Source organism: Oncorhynchus gorbuscha, linkage group LG09, assembly GCF_021184085.1.
Source record: "Oncorhynchus gorbuscha isolate QuinsamMale2020 ecotype Even-year linkage group LG09, OgorEven_v1.0, whole genome shotgun sequence".
Taxonomy (NCBI): Eukaryota; Metazoa; Chordata; class Actinopteri; order Salmoniformes; family Salmonidae; genus Oncorhynchus; species Oncorhynchus gorbuscha.
The window spans coordinates 23,386,488-23,410,056 of record NC_060181.1 but is presented as its reverse complement, the minus strand read 5'-3'; the positions used below and the strand labels follow the sequence as shown (position 1 = coordinate 23,410,056).

The 23,569-nt window shown below is 43.5% G+C and overlaps 1 protein-coding gene across 1 annotated transcript in view; it reads left to right on the top strand.

The window, feature by feature from the left end:
* The window catches only part of LOC124043287 (CUB and sushi domain-containing protein 3-like), a 720,075-nt gene that overhangs the window by 75,403 nt on the left and 621,103 nt on the right, over positions 1-23,569 (top strand). The window contains exon 2 of the mRNA XM_046361728.1: positions 550-772. Within this exon, the coding sequence (XP_046217684.1) occupies positions 550-772 (223 nt within the window). The remainder of the gene's footprint in view (positions 1-549; positions 773-23,569) is intronic.

Here is a 23,569-nt window from a genome sequence, read left to right as displayed (position 1 = left end):
CTCTGACCACAGCAGCCTAGTTGAAGGAGGCAAGGGGAAGGCAGGGAGAGGGGGATGGGGCATGCTGTACCCAAAGAGGGCAACGTCATGACAATGGTGTACCATTCTAGACACACACACAAAACTGTTGAGTGTGAAAAACCGAGCAGTGATGCAGTTCTTGACACAAACCAGTGCGCCTGGCACCTACTACCATACCCTGTTCAAAGGCACTTCAATATTCAACCCTCTATTAGTGGCACAAATACACAATCCATGTCTTAATTGTCTCAAGACTTTAAAATCCTTCTTTAACCTGTCTCCTCCCCTTCATCTACACTGATGTAAATGGATTTAACAAGTGACATGAATAAGGGATCATAACTTTCACATGGATTCACCTGGTCAGTCTATGTCATGGAAAGAGCAGATGTCCTTATGTTTTGTACATTCAGTGTATACTGCCTTGACTCCATACAGTATGTGTGTTGCTTGTTATCTGCATTGTGAATCACTTATAAAGACACTTCCAAATGAAGCTAATCTCTTATTTTCTTCTCTCCTCTCCAGGTTTCATATATACGTGTGGTGGGACATTAAAAGGGCGGAATGGCACCATTGAAAGCCCAGGTTTTCCATATGGATACCCCAATGGGGCAAACTGTACATGGGTTATTGTAGCAGAGGAGGGAAACCGAATTCAAATTGTCTTTCAGTCCTTCGCTGTGGAGGAGGAATATGACTTTATATCGCTTTATGATGGACATCCTCATCCGGCCAACTTCAGGACGAGGTGAGTACCATTTTTATTTAAAAATATTTGTTCCTTTACATCCCCTTGAATCCTTGTCTTATGCCGGTGATTTAAAAAAAGTTGCTTTCCTTTTCTTTCATTGGTTAGATTTAGAATTTTCGGTTTTGAAAAGATAGACGAGTTTGCAACTTACAGAGTTAATTTACGCTATACTATCGTCAGAGCAAAGCGGACTTTAAGAAAGATATGGTCTTGGATAAACTGATTAGTCCATTCTAATCTAAAATGGAAAGTCAGCAGCGTCTTCAGTCGGAGGAGGCAGAACTCGTTCACTCATTTCCGAATACGTTTGATCACTGGGAAAGAGATCGCAATCAGTCCATTGTAATTTGTGGCCTACATAGACTCAAGATAGCTCTGGCAGTTTGACCGAATTAAAGCCGTCACTGAGAAATCGCTCCAGGTGATTAAGGCAGAGAAATTAAACAGCTCTGTCCAATTATCTGGTTATTGTAATTACTCTGGGTCCCATTAACATGTCCTAATACACAGCAGATACTTTCCCTTTCAAAACATTCACTGTTTGATTGGAATGTCCGTGCATTAGCTTTGAACATTATTTTCATTCATTAAGGGGACTTTGGTGACGGACGAAGCCACTTAAAGCCCAGGTTTCATCATGACTTTGTGTGAATTATACCGATTATACTTTTGCTGTAGCTTCGTTTCCCTTAACGGAGCAGTCCTTGATTTAAGCAGGTCAAAATGTTATCAGAGTAAATGGTCTTGTTTATCTATGGCAAATGGCCCCATATTAGTAGTTCACTTTTCATAGTGAAACTTTTGGCCTGGGCCCATAGGTCTCTAGTCAAAAGTATTGCACTATGTAGTGAATAGGTACTGTAGCCATTTGGGACGTACCCTATGCTAATAGAACCTTTTTCCATTTTTAACAGCACATTCATCACTTCAATAAGCACCGTCATTGGGGCACGTCACCAAAGAAAGACGTAAAGGTGTATGTGTATGTACAGAAAATGGGGCTGTGTCACCAGATGCTCACTGCCTCTGGGATAGTCTAAGTGGCGTTGTGCCCTACTGCTGTTGTGCCCAGGTTGGCATGGGGGCAGGGGGGGATCCTTTTCAGGGTACCATCTTGCACCTCAGCGCCAAGCCTGTCTACCTCCAGATGTCTGCCTTCCTCTGGCACCAAGGTAGCACCCCAAGACACACACACACACACGCACACCTGTGCTGGCACTACCTGCTATGTGGAACAGGCCACCTCTGCATCGCTTTTAATTTAATCAGAAACCAGCAAATCAAAACAAAGGGAAAAAAGAAAGAGATGTAGAAGTAATTTCTCTACTGTGGTAGATCTCTCTCCATCTCCTTCCTAGGTTAATGCGACTATACACCTCAGATGGGGGAGGAGACTTAACAGAGCTTCATTAAACAGTTCAATTAGTAAATAATGCAGTCCGAAACACACACAATAGCCTGGCTTTGCAGTCAGGCAGGCTGAGCCTCTGTATGTGGGTCACGTTCTGACTCGGCTGTGTTCCTCTCTGTAAGAGACAAATAGCATGTTGATAGCTCCTCTACTTTAAACCCTAGCTCTGCAATCAGAGGCAGTGTAACCAGCACTGCCCTCCCTCCCTCTGCTGAAGTGACTATACATGATTGCTTTTGTTAGGTAAATAAATAAGTATTACCCATATTGTTATTATTTGATGGCCATCGGCACCGGTCGTCTTCAGATCTGACATGGACCGATGGAGTGTACACACCTTAACTATTAATAACAGTTTGGAAACAGACCATATACACTGAGTGTACACACCTTAACTATTAATAACAGTTTGGAAACAGACCATATACACTGAGTGTACAAAACATTAAGGACACCTGCTCTTTCCATGACATAGACTGACCAGGTCAATCCAGGGGAAAGCTATCATCCACGTCAATCAGTGAAGATGAAGGGGAGGAGACATGTTAAAGAAGGATTTTTAAGCCTTGAGACAATTGAGACATGGATTGTCTGTGTGCCATTCAGTGGGTGAATGGGCAAGACAAAAGATTTAAGTCCCTTTGAATGAGGTATAGCAGTAGGTGCCAGGCGCACCGGTTTGTGTCAAGAACTGCAACGCTGCTGGGTTTTTCACATTTAACAGTTTCCTGTATGTATCAAGAATAGTCCACCACCCAAAGAACATCCAGCCAAGTTTACACAAATTTTGGAAGCATTGGAGTCAACATGGGCCAGCATCCCTGTGGAATGCTTTCGACGCCTTGTAGAGTCTATGCCCTGATGAATTGAGGCTGTTCTGAAGGGCAAAAGGGTGCAACTCATTATTAGCAAGGTGTTCTTAATGTTTTGGATACTCACTGTATGTATTGTATTTTGGCGTAAATGGAATGAATCTCTGACTTCAGTGAGGAATGTTATGTCACCTCTGCTCTGTCCTCCGTGAACACAAAGGTTTCATGGCGGCCTAAGTGCCTCCAGAGTGTGTGTGTGTGTGTGTGTGTGTGTGTGTGTGTGTGTGTGTGTGTGTGTGTGTGTGTGTGTGTGTGTGTGTGTGTGTGTGTGTGTGTGTGTGTGTGTGTGTGTGTGTGTGTGTGTGTGTGTGTGTGTGTTGGGAGGGTATGTGAGTGCATTAAGAGGGTCACGGTTCTTTACCTCTGGCTTTGTCAAGGAGGGACACACACACACACAAACACATACACACACACACACACACACACACAAACAGTATGCTCCAGATGAGGGCTCTTGATCGATGCTCTGTGACCTGCTTTTGCATAATTTTTTCTTATTTGTGGTTGATCATCAGCTTCCGAATGAACGCTGCAGAATAAATCAACTCACATGGACTTTATGAAAGGCCCTGCAGCAAACAACAGCTCCGGCGAATCAAATCGTCCACCAACACACGCACACACACACACACACACACACACACACACACACACACACACACACACACACACACACACACACACACACACACACACACACACACACACACACACACACACACACACACACACACACACACACACACACACACACGCTCATAGCACCTTTCTCCTCTTTGTCTCTCTCTCTCTCTCTGTGTCTCAACATTATCAATGACTGCTGCTTCCTATACTGTAGGTGCAGCTTAATTTTACATAAAACAAACTGCTTATGTGAGTCAGTCTTGTGCATATAGAATAACTAGAAACCACTACTAAATGTGGTCACGAAGTACCTAGAAAACCCAGACTGACCATTGTCTATTTAAAGTGCAGTGGTGTGACTTCCAGTTTTCCAGAGAACATCAATATCCTCCAGTCTTTTGTGTCTGAGAGAATTCCTATGGAAGCAGACGTAAATCGGTTTTGCTGCGGTCCCTGTGGAATGTATGGAGTAATTACAGATAATAACACATAGTACTCACCGAGAAATTACCAGACAGCCTTTTAAAGGGATGTTGACATGCTTCTGTGCTTAGTCATTGAGCTGTCAGTGAATGGTGTCATTTAAATGTGTATTTAGCAGAACAGACCAGAATTATTATTTTTTTAACGGTTCGAACCACCCAAAAACTTATTTAATTTATTTAACCTGTAAAATCAACATTGTTTTTACATTTAGCTCAGTAAGTGACTTCCCCAAATAGTTCTGGTAGAGCAGTGGAATGAGTAAAATGGTTGATTGTTCAACTACACTGAACAAAAATATAAAAGCAACATGCAACAATTTCAAAGATTGTACTGAGTTACAGTTCACATAAGGAAATCAGCCAATTGAAATAAATTAATTAGGGCCTAATCTATGGATTTCACATGATTGGGAATACAGATATGCATCTGTTGGTCACAGATACCTTCTATAAAAAAAAGTAGGGGCGTGGATCAGAAAACCATTCAGTATCTGGTTTGACCACCATATGCCTCATGTCGGCTGTTGATTGTAGCCTGTGGAATTTCATCCCACTCCTCTTCAATGGCTGTGCGAAGTTGCAGGTTTTTGGTAGCAACTGGAACCCGCTGTCATACATGTCAAATCAGAGCATCCCAAACATGATCAATGGATAACATGTCCGCTGAGTAAAAAGAAAGGGGGATACCTAGTCAATTGTACAACTGAATGTATTCAACTGAAATGTGTCTTCCGCATTCAACCCATCCCCTCTTAATCAGAGAGGTGCGGAGGTCTGCCTTGATTGACATCCACGTCTCCGGCACTTGGGGAACAGTGCGTTAACTGCCTTGCTTAGAACAACAGATTTTTACCTTGTCAGCTCAGGGATTAGATCCAGCAACCTTTCGGTTACTGGCCCACTGCTCCTACAAGCCAGGCTACCTGCCTCCCAGGTATGCAGGCCATGGAAGAACTGCGATATTTTCAGCTTCCAGGAATTGTGTACAGCTTCTTGCACCATGGGGCCGTGCATTATCATGCTGAAACATAATATCTTTGTGCATTCAAATTGCCATTGATAAAATGAAATTGTGTTCATTGTCCGTAGCTTATGCCTGCCCATACCTTAAACCCACCGCTACAATGGGGCTCTCTGTTCACAACGTTGACATCAGCAAACCGCTCGCCCACACAACGCCATACATGCTGTCTGTCATCTGCCCCATACAGTTGAAACAGGGATTCATTCGTGAAGAGTACACTTCTCAAGCGTGAGAGTGGACATCAAAGGTGAGCATTTGCCCACTGAAGTCGGTTACGATGCCAAACTGCAGTCAGGTCAAGACCCTGGTGAGGACGACAAGAACGCAGGTGAGACGGTTTCTGACTGTTTGTACAGATATTCATCGGTTGTGCAAACCCACAGTTTCATCAGGTGTCCGGGTGGCTGGTATCAGATGATCCCGCAGGGGAAGAAGCCGGATGTGGAGGTCCTGGGCTGGCGTGGTTATGTGTGAGGCCGGTTGGACGTACTGCCAAATTCTCTAAAACGATGTTGAAGGCAGCTTGTGTTAGATAAATTAACATTATATTATCTGGCAACAGCTCTGGAGGACATGCCAATTGCATGCCCCTTCAAAACTCAAGACGTCTGTGGCAATGTGTGACAAAACTGCACATTTTGGAGTGCCCTTTTATTGTTCCCAGCACAAGGTGCACCTGTGTAATGATCATGCTATTTAATCAGCTTCTTTAAATGCCACACCTGTTAGGTGGATGGATTATCTTGGCAAGGGAGAAATGCTCACTAACAGTAGGTGGAAGATTAGATCTACTATTTTTAAATATCTACATGCATTCTATGCATTCAGATACATCTCATATATCCAGATGGAATGTGTATAATATTTGCATCTATATACCCAGAGTGCTTGGCTTTTACTGCCATTGTGGATTTAGAAATATTCTCTGTGACAGATCTCTGGGTCTGAATGTGTAACATGGGACACCTTGTGTTTTCATGTACGCTAAAAGGAGCGAGAGAGGGACAATGCAACAGACAGATGGCAGTTTAGCTTCAACAGAACCATCCTGCATCACACCCAGGTCTCCATAATAACTACAGCTGCAGCTTCCAGGCTATAAGACATGCAAGGCTGTGCACAGGACCATGCCTTATCTGCTCCTCCTCTCCTTCTCCAGACCTCTGTTATTAAAGCCTGTCTGTGGGGAACTGTTTAAAAAATTTTTTTTTTACATAATGCGGATGGTTGCAAAGGGTTGCGAAATTTCCAGACATTTTCTATGGGAAGTTATGCCTGGGAATTTGGGGAATTGTGCTTAAATTCATCAAAAAAGTTAGCTTATAACAGTGAATTTTTTGGGGTGGGATACACAAGGCAATTCTAGGTCTTGTGGCATATTTTGGTTAAACTATCCCCAATTCAATGGAATTGCAACCCTCTACATGCACAGTGGATTCTTCCATCACATTTACAGCTGATTCTCAAGATCTTGCACACTAATGAGATGCTATTGAACCACACTACTGCACTGTCTGAGCCAAGGACTATGTGCTTTCTGGTAAGTTTTGATTACAATTCTGAGTGAGGTAAATATATTTAATATGACATGCATGATTTTTTGTTAACTAGTAAATAGTAGTCTACAGCAAAGTGTGTTTAAAGGACATAATGGCACTGAAAACAATGGATACACTCTACAAGAGAGCCAAGGAAATTGTTAGGTATGTGAATGGTCATCAAGTTATAGCAGCAATCTACCTCACCAAGTAAAGTGAGAAGAATAAGAGCACCACATTGAAGCTGCCCAGCAACACCCATCATCATGTTTGACAGTCTCCTGGAGGGGAAGGAGTCTCTCCAAGAAATGTCCATATCACAGGCTACCGATATGGACAGCCCCATCAAGAGTATCCTCCTGGATGATGTATTTTGGGAGAGCGTTAAGCAGCCTGAAACTCATGAAACCTATAGCAGTAGCCATTACACGGATTGAAGGAGAAAATACCATCCTGTCTGATGTTCAGAATCTACTTGCAGATGTAAGAGAAGAAATCCTTACTGCCCTGCCCACTTCACTGTTGCTCCAAGCAGAGGAAACTGCACTTCTGAAATACATCAAAAAGGGTGAAGACTTCTGCCTGAAGCTCATACATGCCTCAGCGTACATGCTGGACCACAAGTATGCTGGCAAGAGCATCCTGTCTGGTGCAGAGATCAACAAGGCCTATGGTATCATCACTACCGTGTCTTGCCACCTTGGCCTGTATGAGGGCAAGGTTCTTGGCAGTCTGGTGAAGTACACTTCCAAGCAAGGGGTTTGGGACGGAGATGCAATATGGCAGTCGTGCCAACATATCTCATCAGCCACATGGTGGAAGGGACTTTGTGCATCTGAGGCTCTTTCCCCTGTTGCCTCCATCATCCTCCAAATCCCACCAACATCAGCCAACACAGAGCGCAACTGGTCCTTGTTTGGGAACACACACAAAAATGCACGCAACAGGCTGACCAATACAAGGGTTGAGAAATTGGTGACTATCCGGGCAAATTTTAGGATTTTTGAGCCTGACAGCGAGCCATCCTCAATAAGGTTGGAAAGTGACCGTGTGTCTGATGTTCAAGAGGTGGACATTGAGGAGGTCCAGGGAGAAGACATGGAAGTCTGAGAGGAAGACAACCAAAGCTTTAGTTTCTAGACTTCTAGACTTCTAGATCATTTTACAGATGTATGTTGAAAGCGTTTTTTGGAGATACTCCCTTTCTTTTGTTGTTCAGTGAAATCATTCCATGTGAAGAGTCAACTCATTTAATTGAAGTTCAACTAAATTGTTTTTTAAATTTCTATTGGAAGGATTTAATCATTTGCAATTATGTCAACTTTTGATAAGGTAAAATGTTTGCTACTGTCTCCATATGATATGCTAAATATATCCAATGCAAAAACCAACATATTTCCGTTAATTCCCATATAGTCCTGTTAATTCCCATATAGTCCTGTTAATTCCCATATAGTCCTGTTAATTCCCATATAGTCCTGTTAATTCCCATATAGTCCTGTTAATTCCCATATAGTCCTGTTAATTCCCATATAGTCCTGTTAATTCCCATATAGTCCTGTTAATTCCCATATAGTCCTGTTAATTCCCATATAGTCCTGTTAATTTCCATATATTGCTGTTAATTGCCACAGAAAGTTTCCACCTCGGAATATTCCCCAAAATGTGCAACCCTACTCATGCGTGTCGGCTATTGACTGTATGTTCTGTGAACACAGTTAGACAGAGCTTCCATACAGAGATGCAATACAGTAAGTACTGACTGCATGGAGGAGAAAGGGAGGATCTCTCTCTTGCTCTCTCTCTCTCTCTCTCTCTCTTGCTTCAGCTACTGACATCCTGTGGTGGATGTGTGTAGTGCTTCAGATTCACAGAGTGTAACACTGTATACCACAGCACACCCTTGCGTGGCTATAAGACTCTGTGGTCAGGCTGTTTCTAGTCATTATCAGCCTCTCTCTCTCTAAAGTCTGACTTTGAATGCTCCAAGTTGGAGTTAAAAGTTCAGCTTATCGATCCAGTCATAGAACTGATGTTAATGTACACTGTAGCAGAGGAAGGGTGATGACCCTCAAGGATGAAGAGGACAAGGGATCCTTCTGATCAATAGACTAGCTTGTATTCCCTCTGTGTTCATAATTATGTCCTAGCCACTGTGCTTCTGCATTGCTTGCTCTTTGGGCGTTTTGTCTGGGTTTCTATAAAGCACTTTGTGACAACTGCTGATGTGAAAAAAGCTTTATAAAATACATTTGATTGAAGTCATATTAACATATGTAGAAAATAACCTAAGATACACCCCTAAACAGTCACCTTGGTTGGTATCTCCTAGTCCTCCCCAGTCTGAGACTTTAAATAGCAACACTCTACCATAGTGCTATTAGCCACCCTTCGTTCAGATATTTAGTCGCTTGATCGCTTTGCCTCAGCTGTTTGTGCCCGTGCCAGTTTCCCTTCTGACAGCGGGCCTTTAAACATCCAGCAATTACAGAAATGCCTATTTAAGCTACTTTGTAAAGGCTTGACTTTGTTTCAGGGGGTTGCTTGCTGCTTGTGCGTAACCGAACATAATGTATTTGAGTAAAGCAGGGAGATAAGGAGCAGTGAGGGAGGGAGCTGTTGGCTCTGAAACAGCTACAGTCTAGCTGCATACAAAGCAACCTGGTGGAAATCAGGACGGAGCATTTTGGCTCCCAGTCAACGGTTGGAGCTTGCACTTGAGCCATTGTGTCATTGTGATCATTCACCGTTGTTGCACTTGTCCATGTGCCCTTACCCTGTCTCTACCTGATTACACTAGAAGAGGCTTTGGGGGAACCAGGGTAGCAATACAAAGAGTAGAGCTAATGGACAGAATAGGGTATTATGTGATGTCACACAGCAGTGGTTACTTCTAGAACATGCAATGATAGAGCTACACATTAGTATACTGACCTCTAGTCAAGTTTAGCTGTAATTCTGAAAATAATGATTCAAGGGGGAATTTTGGCTTGCAGTAATATGGCCTATGACAAAGAACCTTATTCAGAAGGTTCCCATAGGATGAAGTGTAAAAAAATATATATGTACGCATAGCCAGGGGCACACTCCAACACAATTTACAAAGGAAGCATTTGTGTTTAGTGAGTCCGCCAGATCAGAGGCAGTACAGATGACCAGAGAAGTTCTCTTGATAAGTGTGTGAATTGGACCATTTCTGTCCTACAGTACTGTATGCATTTGAAATGTAAGAAGTTATTTTCTGTGTCCAAGAAAATGTATGGAGTAAAAAACAAACATTTTCTTTAGGAATGTAGTGGAGTAAAAGTTGTAAAAATATGAATAGTCAAGTATAGATACCCCACGAAAATACTTAAGCGGTACTTTAAAGTATTTTTACACCACTTCCATCTGGTTTGCCTTCTGAAAGTATTCTTCAGACCTCTAGACATTTTGTTAAGTTACAGCCTTATTCTAAAATGTATTAAATAGTCCCCCCCCCCCCAATCTACACACAATACCCCATAATGACAAAGAAAAAACAGGTTTTTAGAAATCTTCATTTATTTAAAATAAAAAACTGAAATATCACATTTACATGAGAATTCAGACCCTTTACTCAGTACTTTGTTGAAGCACCTTTGGCTGTGATTACAGCATTGAGTCTTCTTGGGTATGATGCTACAAGCTTGGCACACCTGTATTTGGGGAGTTTCTCCCATTTGTTTATGTAGATCCTCTCAAGCTCTGTCAGGTTGGATAGGGAGCATTGCTGCACAGCTATTTTCAGGTCTCTCCAGAGATGTTAGATCAGCTTCAAGTCCAGGCTCTGGCTGGGCCACTCAAGAACATTCAGAGATTTGTTCCGAAGCCACTCCTGCATTGTCTTGGCTGTGTGCTTAAGGTCATTGTCCTGTTGGAAGGTGATCCTTCATCCTAGTCTGAGGTCCTGAGTGCTCTGGAGCAGGTTTTCATCAAGGATCTCTCTATACTTTGCTCCATTTATCTTTGCCTTGATCTTGACTAGTCTCCCAGTCCTTGCCGTGGTTCCAAACTTCTTCTATTTAAGAATGATGGAGTCCACTGTGTTCTTGAGATATTCAATAGTACACTTCCCCAGATCTGTGCCTCAACACAATCCTGTCTCAGAGCTCTACTGACAATTGCTTCGACCTCATGGCTTGGTTTTTGCTCTGATATGCACTGTCAACTGTGGAACCTTATATCGACAGGTGTGTGCCTTTCCAAATCATGGACTCCAATCAAGTTGTAGAAACATCTCAAGGATGATTAATGGAACAGGATGCACCTGAGCTCAATATCGAGTCTCATAGCAAAGGGACTGAATCCTTATGTAAATACGATATTTCTGTTTTTATTTTTAACGCATTTGTAAACATTTCTAAAAACCTGTTTTCACTTTGTCATTATGGGGTATTGTGTTTAGATGTTTTTCTTTATTTAACACAATTTTGTATACGGCTGTAACGTAACAAAATGTGGAAAAAGTCAAGGGGTTTGAATACTTTCTGAAGGCACTGTAAGGGATTTTTTATTCTACTTTTACTTTTTCTTTTGATACTAAAGTATATTTAAAACCAAATACTTTTAGACTTTTACTCAGGTAGTATTTTACTGGGTGACTTTCACTTTTACTTGAGTCGTTTTCTATGAAGGTATATTTACTTTTACTCAAGTATGACAATTGGGCGCTTTTTCCACCACGTAATTATTACCTTGTGAGGCCTATGGGCATCCTAGAGGAGCAAAATGTCCAACATGTATGAGCTTGAGTCCAATTATTTCAGAGAGGGGTCATGATAGTTTGTAGGCCAAATTTTGTATTCTAAACTGACAGATTTTTATGGTGATCTTTCTATTATGTTAATTAGATTTCCGCTGGGGCGCAGGCATCGACTGTTGGGGGTTTGAAGATAAATATTTCCACACCTTGGCGTAATCCACATCCCTATCTCACCAGTAGCCAGTAGCTCCCCAATTTCACCTCAAAGCCACTAATAGGTATACAAATCTCCACTGTAACCCTGTGACGTTCGGTGGTTGCCGACACGTTGCTACAGTAGCTGCTGTGGAGTTGTTTACCCTTGAGGAGCTAGCGTTTCATCCCCCTCCCTGCATTAGATCCCATCTTTGATGATTGTCATGGTAGGGAGACTAACTCTTCATATGTACAAAGGTGTATCATTTTAATGATCTACTGCCACAGCGTATAGCTTCGTGACATTTCGTAAGCTACTGTATCCAAGGCTATAGTATAGCACATTACGAGGCTTTCCTCACTGAGAGAAATAAGCTGTACGGCTATTGTGATATTTCATTTTTATAAAATTTACATTAATTCACTTACCTAGATAATGGGATTTCCCTTTTTTATTACATGAAATATCCCTTGTGTGTTTGGCTGGGTGCTTAGTGTCCTATGCTATGGTTCTCCCATATCACCACGATAACATCTATTGAAATAAAGCCTTTCACTAGCTCAAGGATTATGAAAACCTTAAGACATTATCACAAAGAATAATGCACTCTTCTTAAGCTCATGTCTCTATAGACGCTTAGTGAAGTCCAGAGGTTAACCACCTGTGGTGCTCAAATGAATGTCTCATGATTAGAGGGTCAAGCCCTTTCAAGCTCACATTATACATCGACATCGGCACAAATACCACTTTAACACGGGTTATTTTGGGAACAGCTTTGTGCACTGCACAATGGAATTTAATAGATTAGAAAGTAGCTCATAGTGTATATGTACTGCAATGTAAAATGGCAGATTCTCACCAGGCATTTATAGAGATGGCTACAAGTTGAAGGGTCATCTAGGTCCTGTGTGCATAGCCTGTAGCTAGACTTTCTCCTCCTGCCCCTGTGATAATATGGTGTCACCCCTGTTTGTAATTCCCATGGATCATCCTGTTGAACAATATATAATCCCCTCTGGGTGTCTTTAGGCCTGGGAACCCCCAGGGTGTCAGGGTGAGGTGATCCAGCAGCTATGCCCTTCCTCCTTCCCTGGAAGTGACTGATAACACCTGGCAGGCCATGTCAACAAAGCAGCCCCTTATCCCCAGGGGCTAAGGGACAGGGACAGCCTGCCCCAGGGAGAGGGTGAGAGAGTGGTTGTCCTGGCCCTCCATAGGCATCAGTGTGAGTGTGTGTGGGGGGATGTGTGTCTGTGTGTGTGTGCCGCGGGCCTGTGTGTTGTGAGGTGGTCGAGGTTAAATGGATAGATGATGGACAGAAATCCCAAGTGAAAAGAGAAGGTGCCATTTTCTGTGCCTGTGTGGTCTCACTTCCTGTTCTTGGTCCTCGAGAGGCAATTCCTACCAAGGGTTGGTAATGTAACTACTTTAATGATTCAGCAAAGCTGTTGTGATGTAAATGCCTTGTGAGGGGCACTAATAAGGGTTCACAGTGGCTAACTGTTCTAAATAGCATAATGTGATCTGGAGAATAAAGAATGTGAGTTTGGTGACAAAATGCATTATTATTGCGTGTAATTTGGGCTGAAAGAAATCAGACAACTGTTATCCAATATGTGACTCACCGCCTCGATTTCAACTCGTCTAGTTGCAATTGAAATAGTGATTTTTACATTGGATTAAAGTAGAGATTCAGAGCTACAAAATATCATACACAGCAGTTGAGGAGCAATGGGAAAGTAATTCTGCTATGAAAGTTGATATATTTGTAACCCCACTTTTGAGAAAAGAGCCCTTGAATGTGTTGGTACACCTACTGGAGAGCTCTTCTTTGTCTACACCCATTCAGCATCGTTCACATATTATGTTACAGTTTCCCATTTATACAGTTGAAGTCAGAAGTTTACATGCACCTTAGCCAAATACATTTAAACTCAGTTTTTCACAATTCCTGACATTTAATCCCAGTAAGAATTCCCTGCCTTAGGTCAGTTACGATCACCACTTCTTCACGCTACAGGTTCCCCAAGGGCACCCCCCCACACCCTCTCAACTCAAAAAGTGGCGCACAGAATGCAAAAATATTCTCAGAAATATTTAACCTCCACACATTAACAAGTCCAATAGCTCAAATGAAAGATAAACACCTTGTTCATCTACCCAGCGAGTCAGATTTCTAAAATGTTTTACCGCGAAAACATAGCACATATTTATGTCAAACCACCACCAAAGACACAGCCAATATATAGCCATTTTGTCATACAAAAGATGCAATCACAAACGCAGGATTAAAAGAAAAATAATTCACTAACCTTTTGAAAATCTTCATCAGATGACAGTAATAGGACATGTTACACAGTACATTTATGTTTTTTTCAATAATGTGCAATTTATATCCATAAATCTATGTTTACATTGACGACACTGTCACGCCCTGGTCGAAGTATTTTGTGTTTATCTTTATGTATTCGGTCAGGCCAGGGTGTGGCATGGGGTTTTTGTATTGTGGTGTGTTTTGTCTTGGGGTTTTGGTGTTGGTATTGGGATTGTAGCTTAGTGGGGTATCTAGCAAAGTCTATGGCTGTCTGGAGTGGTTCTCAATCAGAGGCAGGTGTTTATCGTTGTCTCTGATTGGGAACCATATTTAGGCAGCCATATTCTTTGAGTTTGTCGTGGGTGATTGTCCTTAGTGTCTTTGTTCCTGTCGATGTATTAGTTGACAAGTATAGGCTGTTTCGGTTTTCGTTACGTTTATTGTTTTGTAGTGTTTGTGTTATTTCGTGTTTACGTTTGTTTGATTAAACATGGATCGCAATCTACACGCTGCGTTTTGGTCCGACTGTCCTTCACCACACCTAGAAAACCGTTACAGAATCACCCACCACCAACGGACCAAGCAGTGTGTCAACAGGCAGGAGCCACAGGAGAGATGGACATGGGAGGACGAACTGGACGGTAAAGGACCCTGGGCTCAGCCTGGAGAATATCGCCGCCCCAAGGAAGAACTGGAGGCGATGAAAGCGGAGAGACGCTGGTATGAGGAGGCAGCACGGCGACGCGGATGGAAGCCTGAGAGTCAGCCCCCAAATTTTTTTGGGGGGGGGCTCAGGGAGAGTGTGGCAGAGTCAGGAGTCAGACCTGAGCCAACTCTCCCTGTTTATCGTGAGGAGCCAAGGAGAAGACCAAAACCAGAGCCGGTGTTGGAGGTGAACGAAGCAGAGACTGTGAAGGAGTTAATGGGGAAATTGGAGGAGAGAGAAATGAGGGAGTTGCTGTGTTGGTGCTTTAAGCATGGAATTCGCCCGACGGAACGTGTCGGGGATTTGATGGCACCTAAGTTAGCGCTCCATACTCGTCCTGAAGTGCGTGTTAGTCGGCTGGTGAAGTTGGTGCCAGCCTCACGCACCAGGCCTCCTGTGCACATCCCTAGCCATGCACGTCCTGTGCCAGCACTGATCTCAAGATCTCCAGTACGCCTTCACGGTCTAGCCCATCCTGTGCAACCTCCACACCCCAGCCCTCCGGTAGCATCTCCTCGCACCAGGCTGCCTGTGCGTGTCCTCGGTTCAGTTCCACCAGTGCCAGCACCACGCATCAGGCCTACAGTGCACCTCGCCTCTCCAGTGCTGTCGGAGTCTCATGCCTGTCTAGCGCTATCAGAGCATTCCTCCTCTCCAGCGCTGCCGGAGTCTCCCGCCTGTTCAGCGCAGCCAGAGCTTTTCTCCTGTCCTGCGCTACCGGAGTCTCCCGCCTGTTCAGCGCAGCTAGAGCCTTCTTCCTCTACAGCGCTGCTGGAGTCTCCTGTCTGTTCAGCGCAGCCAGAGCTGCCAGCCTGCATGGAGCAGCCAGAGCTGTCAGTCTGCATGGAGCAGCCAGAGATGTCAGTCTGCATGAAGCAGCCAGAGATGTCAGTCTGCATGGAGCAGCCAGAGATGTCAGTCTGCATGGAGCAGCCAGAGATGTCAGTCTACATGGAGCAGCCAGAGATGTCAGTCTGCATGGAGCAGCCAGAGCTGTCAGTCTGCATGGAGCAGCCAGAGCTCTCAGTCTGCATGGAGCAGCCAGAGCTGCCAGTCTGCATGGAGCAGCCAGTCTGCAAGGAGTTGTCAGTCTGCAAGGAGCTGTCAGTCTACAAGGAGCCGCCAGTCTGCCCAGCGCCGCCAGTCTGCCCAGCGCCGCCAGTCTGCCCAGCGCCGCCAGTCTGTCAGGATCAGTTAGATCCGCCAGTCAGCCAGGATCCGCCAGTCTGCCAGGATCCACCAGTCTGCCAGGATCCGCCAGAAGTGCCAGTCAGCCAGTATCCGCCAGAAGTGCCAGTCAGCCAGGATCCGCCTGATCTGCCAGTCGGTCAGGATCTTCCAGTCGGTCAGGATCTGCCAGTCGGTCAGGATCCGCCAGTCTGCCAGGATCTGCCAGAACTTCCAGTCGGCCAGGATCTGCCAGTCGGCCAGGATCTGCCAGTCGGCCAGGATCTGCCAGTCGGCCAGGATCCGCCAGTCAGCCAGGATCCGCCAGTCAGCCAGGATCCGCTAGTCAGCCAGGATCCGCCAGTCAGCCAGGATCTGCCAGTCAGCCAGGATCTGCCGGAACCACCAGCCAGCCAGGATCTGGTAGATCCATCAACCTGCCTGAGCTTCCTCTCACTCCCGAGCTTTCTCTCACTCCCGAGCTTTCTCTCACTCCCGAGCTTTCTCTCACTCCCGAGCTTTCTCACTCCCGAGCTTTCTCACTCCCGAGCTTTCTCACTCCCGAGCTTCCCCTCAGTCCCGAGCTGCCTCAGTCCCAAGCTGTCCTTCAGTCCCGATCTGCTCATCAGTTCAGTGGGGTTCTGGGTGAGGACTACTAGGCCATGGTCGGCGGCGAGGGTGGACTATCCAGGGACGCGAGGAGAGGGGACTAAGACATTGACTGAGTGGGGTCCACGTCCCGCGCCGGAGCCGCCACCATGGACAGACGCCCACCTGGACCCTCCCTATTGTTTTGAGGTGCGTTCGGGTGTCCGCACCTTAGGGGGTGGTTCTGTCACGCCCTGGTCAAAGTATTTTGTGTTTATCTTTATATATTGGGTCAGGCCAGGGTGTGGCATGGGGTTTTTGTATTGTGGTGTGTTTTGTCTTTGGGTTTTGGTGTTGGTATTGGGATTGTAGCTTAGTGGGGTATCTAGCAAAGTCTATGGCTGTCTGGAGTGGTTCTCAATCAGAGGCAGGTGTTTATCGTTGTCTCTGATTGGGAACCATATTTAGGAAGCCATATTCTTTGAGTTTGTCATGGGTGATTGTCCTTAGTGTCTTTGTTCCTGTCGCTGTATTAGTTGACAAGTATAGGCTGTTTCGGTTTTCGTTACGTTTATTGTTTTGTAGTGTTTGTTATTTCGTGTTTACGTTTGTTTGATTAAACATGGATCGCAATCTACACGCTGCGTTTTGGTCCGACTCTCCTTCACCACACCTAGAAAACCATTACAGACACGTTCAAAAAATGCTTCAAAAATGTCCGGAGAATTTTCGATAACTCCGCCAGATAACAGCAATACACATCATAAACTTTGACTAAATATACATGTTCTACATATAGTTAGAAAGATACACTGCTTCTTAATGCAATCGCTTTGTCACATTTATTTTTAACGTTACAGAAATCGTTCATTTTTCAATAATCTGAGACGGCGCTCAGACATAAGCAATATTTCTCAATATTTCTCCGCTATGTTGGAGTCAACAGAAACACAAAATTACCATTAAATATTCCCTTACCTTTGATGGTCTTCAATCAGAAGTAGTGGAAGGACTCATACTTACCCAAAACAGCGTTTGGTTTCAAGTCGTGTGTCTTTCTGTTATCAAACGAGACAAATTCCGGCTGAAATGCAACCAAAATTTGAGGGGTTGCGCATCAAAACTTCAAAATTACATATTATATGTCGACTAAACTGGTCAAATTAAGTGCAGAATCAAGCTTTAGGATGTTCTAAATGTAGAAAACAATTCTCAACTTGAACAGACAAACTGACATCGTCTCGTGCTTCAAGGAACAAAGGACACTCCGAGCGTAACGCGCGCAGGAAAGTGCATGTATTTTCTCGCGACACCAAGTATTTTCCTTGGCAAAGGGTCAAAGACCGCAGGATTTTCACAATGAAACGCTCTATTGAAAGAGGACATCTCACCGAAGAGATAGAAACTGATCCCAGATCCATAACTGTTTGGGAAGGGTGGGGGCGATGACGTCAAAGTTGGCCCAACTTTCCTGATGAGAGAAAAAGTTTGGAAGATTGGCTGCCCTGTGAGTTCTGCTATACTTACAGACATAATTGAAATGGTTTTAGAAGCTTTAGAGTGTTTCCTATCCAATAATAATAATTATATGCATATATTAGCAATTTTGGACAGATTTCTTTTCAGTTTACTATGGGCACACAATTCCTCCAAAGGGGGCAGTATTCTGCCCTATCCCTAACAGGTTGAATATGAAATGTCAGAATACTATTAGAGAATTATTTATTTCAGCTTTTATTTCTTCCAGCACATTCCCAGTGGGACAGAAGTTAAAATACACTCAATTAGTATTTGGCAGCATTGCTTTTAAATTGTTTAACTTGGGTCAAACATTTCAGGTAGCCTTCCACAAGCTTCCCACAATAAGTTGGGTGAATTATGGCCCATTCCTCCTGACAGAGCTGGTGTAACTGAGTCAGGTTTGTAGGCCTCCTTTCTCACACACGCTTTTTCAGTTCTGCCCAAACATTTTCTGTAAAATTGAGGTCAGGGCTTGGTGATGGCCACTCCAATACCTTGACTTTGTTGTCCTTACGCCATTTTGCCACAACTTTGGAAGTATGCTTGGGGTTTTGTCCATTTGGAAGACCCATTTGCGACCAAGCTTTATCTTCCTGAATGATGTCTTGAGATGTTGCTTCAATATATCCACATGATTGTTCTTCCTCATAATGCCATTTATTTTGTGAAGTGCACCAGTCACTCCTGCAGCTAAGCACCCCCACAACATGATGCTGCCACCCCCGTGCTTCACGGTTGGGATGGTGTTCCTCGGGGAGATGTTCCTCCCAGGTTTTCCTCCAAACATAACGATGGTCATTATGGCCAAACAGTTCTAATTTTGTTTCATCAGATGAGAGGACATTTCTCCAAAAAGTATGATCTTTGTCCCCATGTGCAGTTGCAAACCGTTGTCTGGCTTATGTACGGCAGTTTTGGAGCCGTGGCTTCTTCCTTACTTAGCAGCATTTCAGGTTATGTCGACAGAACTCGTTTTACGAGTTTTCACACCAAAGTACGTTCATCTCTAGGAGACAGAACGCGTCTCCTTCCTGAGCGGTATGACGGCTGCGTTGTCCCATGGTGTTTGTACTATTGTTTGAACGTGGTACCTTTAGGCATTTGGAAATTGCTCCCAAGGATTAGGGTAGGCCTTGAAATACATCCACAGGTACACCTCCAAATTACTCAAATGATGTCAATTAGCCTGTCAGAAGCTTCTAGAGATATGACACCATTTTCTGGAATTTTCCAAACTGTTTAAAGGCACAGTCAACTTAGTGTATGTAAACTTCTGACCCACTGGAATTGCGATACAGTGAATAATAAGTTAAATAATCTGTCTGTAAACAATTGTTGGAAGAAATGCCATGCACAAAGTAGATGTCCTAACCGACTTGCCAAAACTATAGTTTGTTAACAAGATATTTGTGGAGTGGTTGATAAATGAGTTTTAATTAATGACACCAACCTGATGATGTACTCTACACGTTATGTAGAAATGATGTTGCAGCTGTTTATGTTAGATTACACTGTACAGGCATCGGTCAAATTCGACAGTACACAGAGGATTTTGGTCTTCTGGGATGTTACAAGAAGCCACATGTTATCCCATACATTATAAATGGCTGGCTCGATTGAAACAAAGCCAAACCTGTGCTACATGTAATCTCACTTGAGGGAATCTGCTGCCGCAGAGTCAAAACCATGGTGTCAGCAACATTCTCGCCCCCACAGTGAACGGGGTTCACTGACATTACTCAACAAGCCCCAACATTTATGTTAATGCTGTCTTAGTGTTAATAGACCAACCAATCAGCGCAGAATGGTACTGAGCTGTAAAATAATACATAAACCTAGCCCTTTATACGGCACCCACGGGTGCTAACTAAGACAACTGCAGTAACAACAGCACCGGGGCAATATTTGTGCCTGCATGCATTACTCCCATGTCACCTTAACCTGAGGATTGCTCTTTAGACATTTATTTCCGACCATTCCTCTGTTGGTGTTGCATTTTAGAAATTGATTTGTTTAAAGGGCACGGTCATTATTAGGGGGCCACGGCGAGGCTAGCTGTTGTCCCATTTGTATATCCTCCTAAAAGCATTAGTGTCTGCGGAATGTCATCTCTCTCGTGTGCGACACCGCTGATCCAAAGGCGTTCCATCTCCCATGGACACAGTTCCAGTGATATCGCTGCATTATGCAAAAGCACGCCCCAAATTAAATATTTTGTTTTGATCCTGTGTTCTTGAAATATGCATGCGAAGGGGCCACGACACGCTCACCTTCTAACTCCCTGTGACACTGGGACTCTGTTTTTACTGTCTGCCTGCCTCAGCTACAAACCCACAGTACATGTTTGATTCACTTTTTTAATGAATCATCATCACGGGACATCCATTTTGCTCCCCTTCAGAAAGCTCATGAGAGAGAGTAGCGTGTGGACATGAGGAAATGTCGACAGTCACAGAATGCAAATGATCACACCGACTGTAACTCAGGCTGGTCTGTAACTCAGGCTCATCTGTAACTCAGGCTGGTCTGTAACTCAGGCTTGTCTGTAACTCAGGCTGGTCTGTAACTCAGGCTGGTCTGTAACTCAGGCTCATCTGTAACTCAGGCTGGTCTATATCTCAGGCTGGTCTATATCTCAGGCTGGTCTATTACTCAGGCTGGTCTATTACTCAGGCTGGTCTATAACTCAGGCTGATCTGTAACTCAGGCTCGTCTGTAACTCAGGTTGGTCTATATCTCAGGCTAGTCTATAACTCAGGCTGGTCTGTAACTTAGGCTGTTGGAGGCCGGTCTGGGCTAGATTGAATATGGCTAATTTGAGTTTCTCTTGTCTATTTTTACACATCACTATGTGTTCATGTTCATGAATGTGGGTGCGTGCATGTGTCGAAAAATAACACAATGGAACGTGATCATATGATATGAGACATGGTAAATTACTCTCGGGGGATACTTGTAGCTGGGTAAAATCGTCAATTAGTGATGTTCAGTTGCTTGCGGTGGTGGTGGTGTCGTTTGAGCTGAATGCTTTGGTTTTTCTCCATACTGTAACAGATGGAGAGACTGGTCTCCTGGCTCCTCCCTGTGTGATCACTGATCAGAGGATCTATGGCAAGGCAACCATGTTTACGTACCATACAGCATGCTGTCAGATTTGTTTTAATGTTGTTTGACAGGCAATTGTACCTATATGGTTAAACATGATCTAATTTAGAAAGATTGTTTTCTTAGGATCAGTTTTAATGGAATACTACACTCAAAAAGGATATTTTAGTATTTTGTTCATTAGTCAGCAGTCCAGTTTTCAAGATAGAGCACTTTCAGTACAGAGCAAAAACTTGCCTCGATGAAGTGTTTGCAAAACATTTTTCGATTTGACTAACAGTGAACTAATGGACAACAATACGAAAATATTTTGTATTAATTGTAATATTAAATTAATGTATTAATTTTGTAATAATTGTAACTTTTACTATCATCAGCAGCATGAAGGCCTTTTGGTCTCCTCTTGACCACATGTAACTGAGCCCTGGATTCACCTGCTTTCACATTCAAAAGTGTGTGTGTGTGTGTGTGTGTGTGCATGTGTGTATGCGTGTGTGTGTGTGTTTGAAGAGATGCAGATGACACAGGCTGATCTTTTGGTTTCTACTGGAAGTTTCACAATCTTTCTTTAAAGCCGAGCAATACTGTAATTAAAGCCAAGGTGTCTGGCTGATGCTATAACACTCTCAGGGCCTAGCAGCCGCCTTTCTGCAGACAGAGGGCTGGTGCAGTAACACTCTCAGGACCTAGCAGCCACCTTTCTGCAGACAGAGGGCTGGTGCTGTAACACTCTCAGGGCCTAGCAGAGGCTTTTTTGCAGACAAGGAAAACCCACATTCATTAATTTATTCCCATATGTTTAATATCCCTAAAAACGTCCTTAGGCACATCGTTCTATGCCTCATAACAAACTAATCTGATTTTCCTAAATATCACAGAAGTTGAAAAAGACAAACGTAGCAGGTATGCCACAAACAACCCGTCTGTGTATTTCCATATTTGCTACTACAAAGGCGGCTTTTGAAAATGTAATAAAAAATCAACCACTTTCTCAATTTCCCTTTAATCTGTAGCCAGTATCCTTTTGGTTAGTGTAGCAATAATGAGCAATGGCTCATTCTGCAAGATGCCAGCTGTTGAGCAATGGCCTTTTCCCCTCAACATGCTTTAGGGTCCAATCCTTCAGCAGGCTTTAGGGGGCAATCCTTCAACAGGCTATAGGGGCCAATCCTTCAGCAGGCTATAGGGGCCAATCCTTCAAAATGCTTTAGTGTCCAATCCATCAACAGATTTAGGGGCCAATCCTTCAAAAGGCTTTAGGGGCCAATCTTTCAACATGCTTTATGGGCCAATCCTTCAACAAGCTTTAGGGGCCCTTCCTTCAACAGGCTTTAGGGGCCAATCTTTCAACATGCTTTAGGGGCCAATCCTTCAACATTCTGTAGAGACCAATCCTTCAACAGGTTAAGGGGCCCTTTCTTCAACAGGCTTTAGGGGCCAATCCGAGTAGTTATGGAATGGGTGAGGATAAAAACAGGTTTGTGTTCCATTTTGGAATAACTTTTGTAATTTTGGGTTGGGATATGCACAAAGATTAGAGCATTGAAGATGAATTGTATTAGGACCAACATCATGAGCAGGTATATGTAGCTTTGCCCACCAAACCTTTCTTATACTCATCCATCCTTCCAAAACTATCCATCGTTGTGAGCACATTATTTTAACCTGTTTCCATGCCCTTCCTGTGTTGTAGCTCACTTATGCTGTATGTGCAGTTGTAAAATACTCTGTAAGGTACAATACATACAGGTAACTGACAAAATAAAGGAAACACTTGAGGAAATGAGGAAGGTGCTTTCACACAGGTGTGGTTTTCCGAGTTAATTAAGCAATTAGAAGAAGACATCTCAGTTACTTGAAAGAGGGGTCTCAAAGGAGCGTAGGAGGACAGTCGCTGAGAGATTGTTTATCGTGCCCACTAATCAAGCATACTGTGCTTGTCAAATCAAATCACATTTTACTGGTCACATACACATGTTTAGCAGATGTTATTAAATGTGTAGTGAAATACTTGGGCTTCTAGCTCCAACAATACAGTAATATCTAACAATTCACAACAATACTGTACACCCAATAGACACAAACCTAAAAGTAAAAGAATGGAATTAAGGAATATATAAATATTAAGATGAGCAATGTCGGATGTAGCATAGATGAAAATACAGTAGAATAGAATACAGTATATACGTACATATGAGATGAGGAAAGCAAAAATATGTAAACATTATTAAAGAGACTAGTGTTCCATTATTATAGTGGCCAGTGAAGTCTATGTATATAGGGTAGCAGCCTCTAAGGTGCAAGGTTACGTAACAGGGTGGAAGCCGCCTAGTGATGGCTATTTAACAGTCTGATGGCCTTGAGATAGAAGCTGTTTTTCAGTCTCTTAGTCCCAGCTTTGATGCACCTGTACTGACCTCGCTTTCTGGATGATATTAGGGTGAACAAACATATTTTTGGCCTTCATGTGACATTGGCTGCTGTAGGTGTCCTGGAGGGCAGGTAGTTTGACCCGGTGAT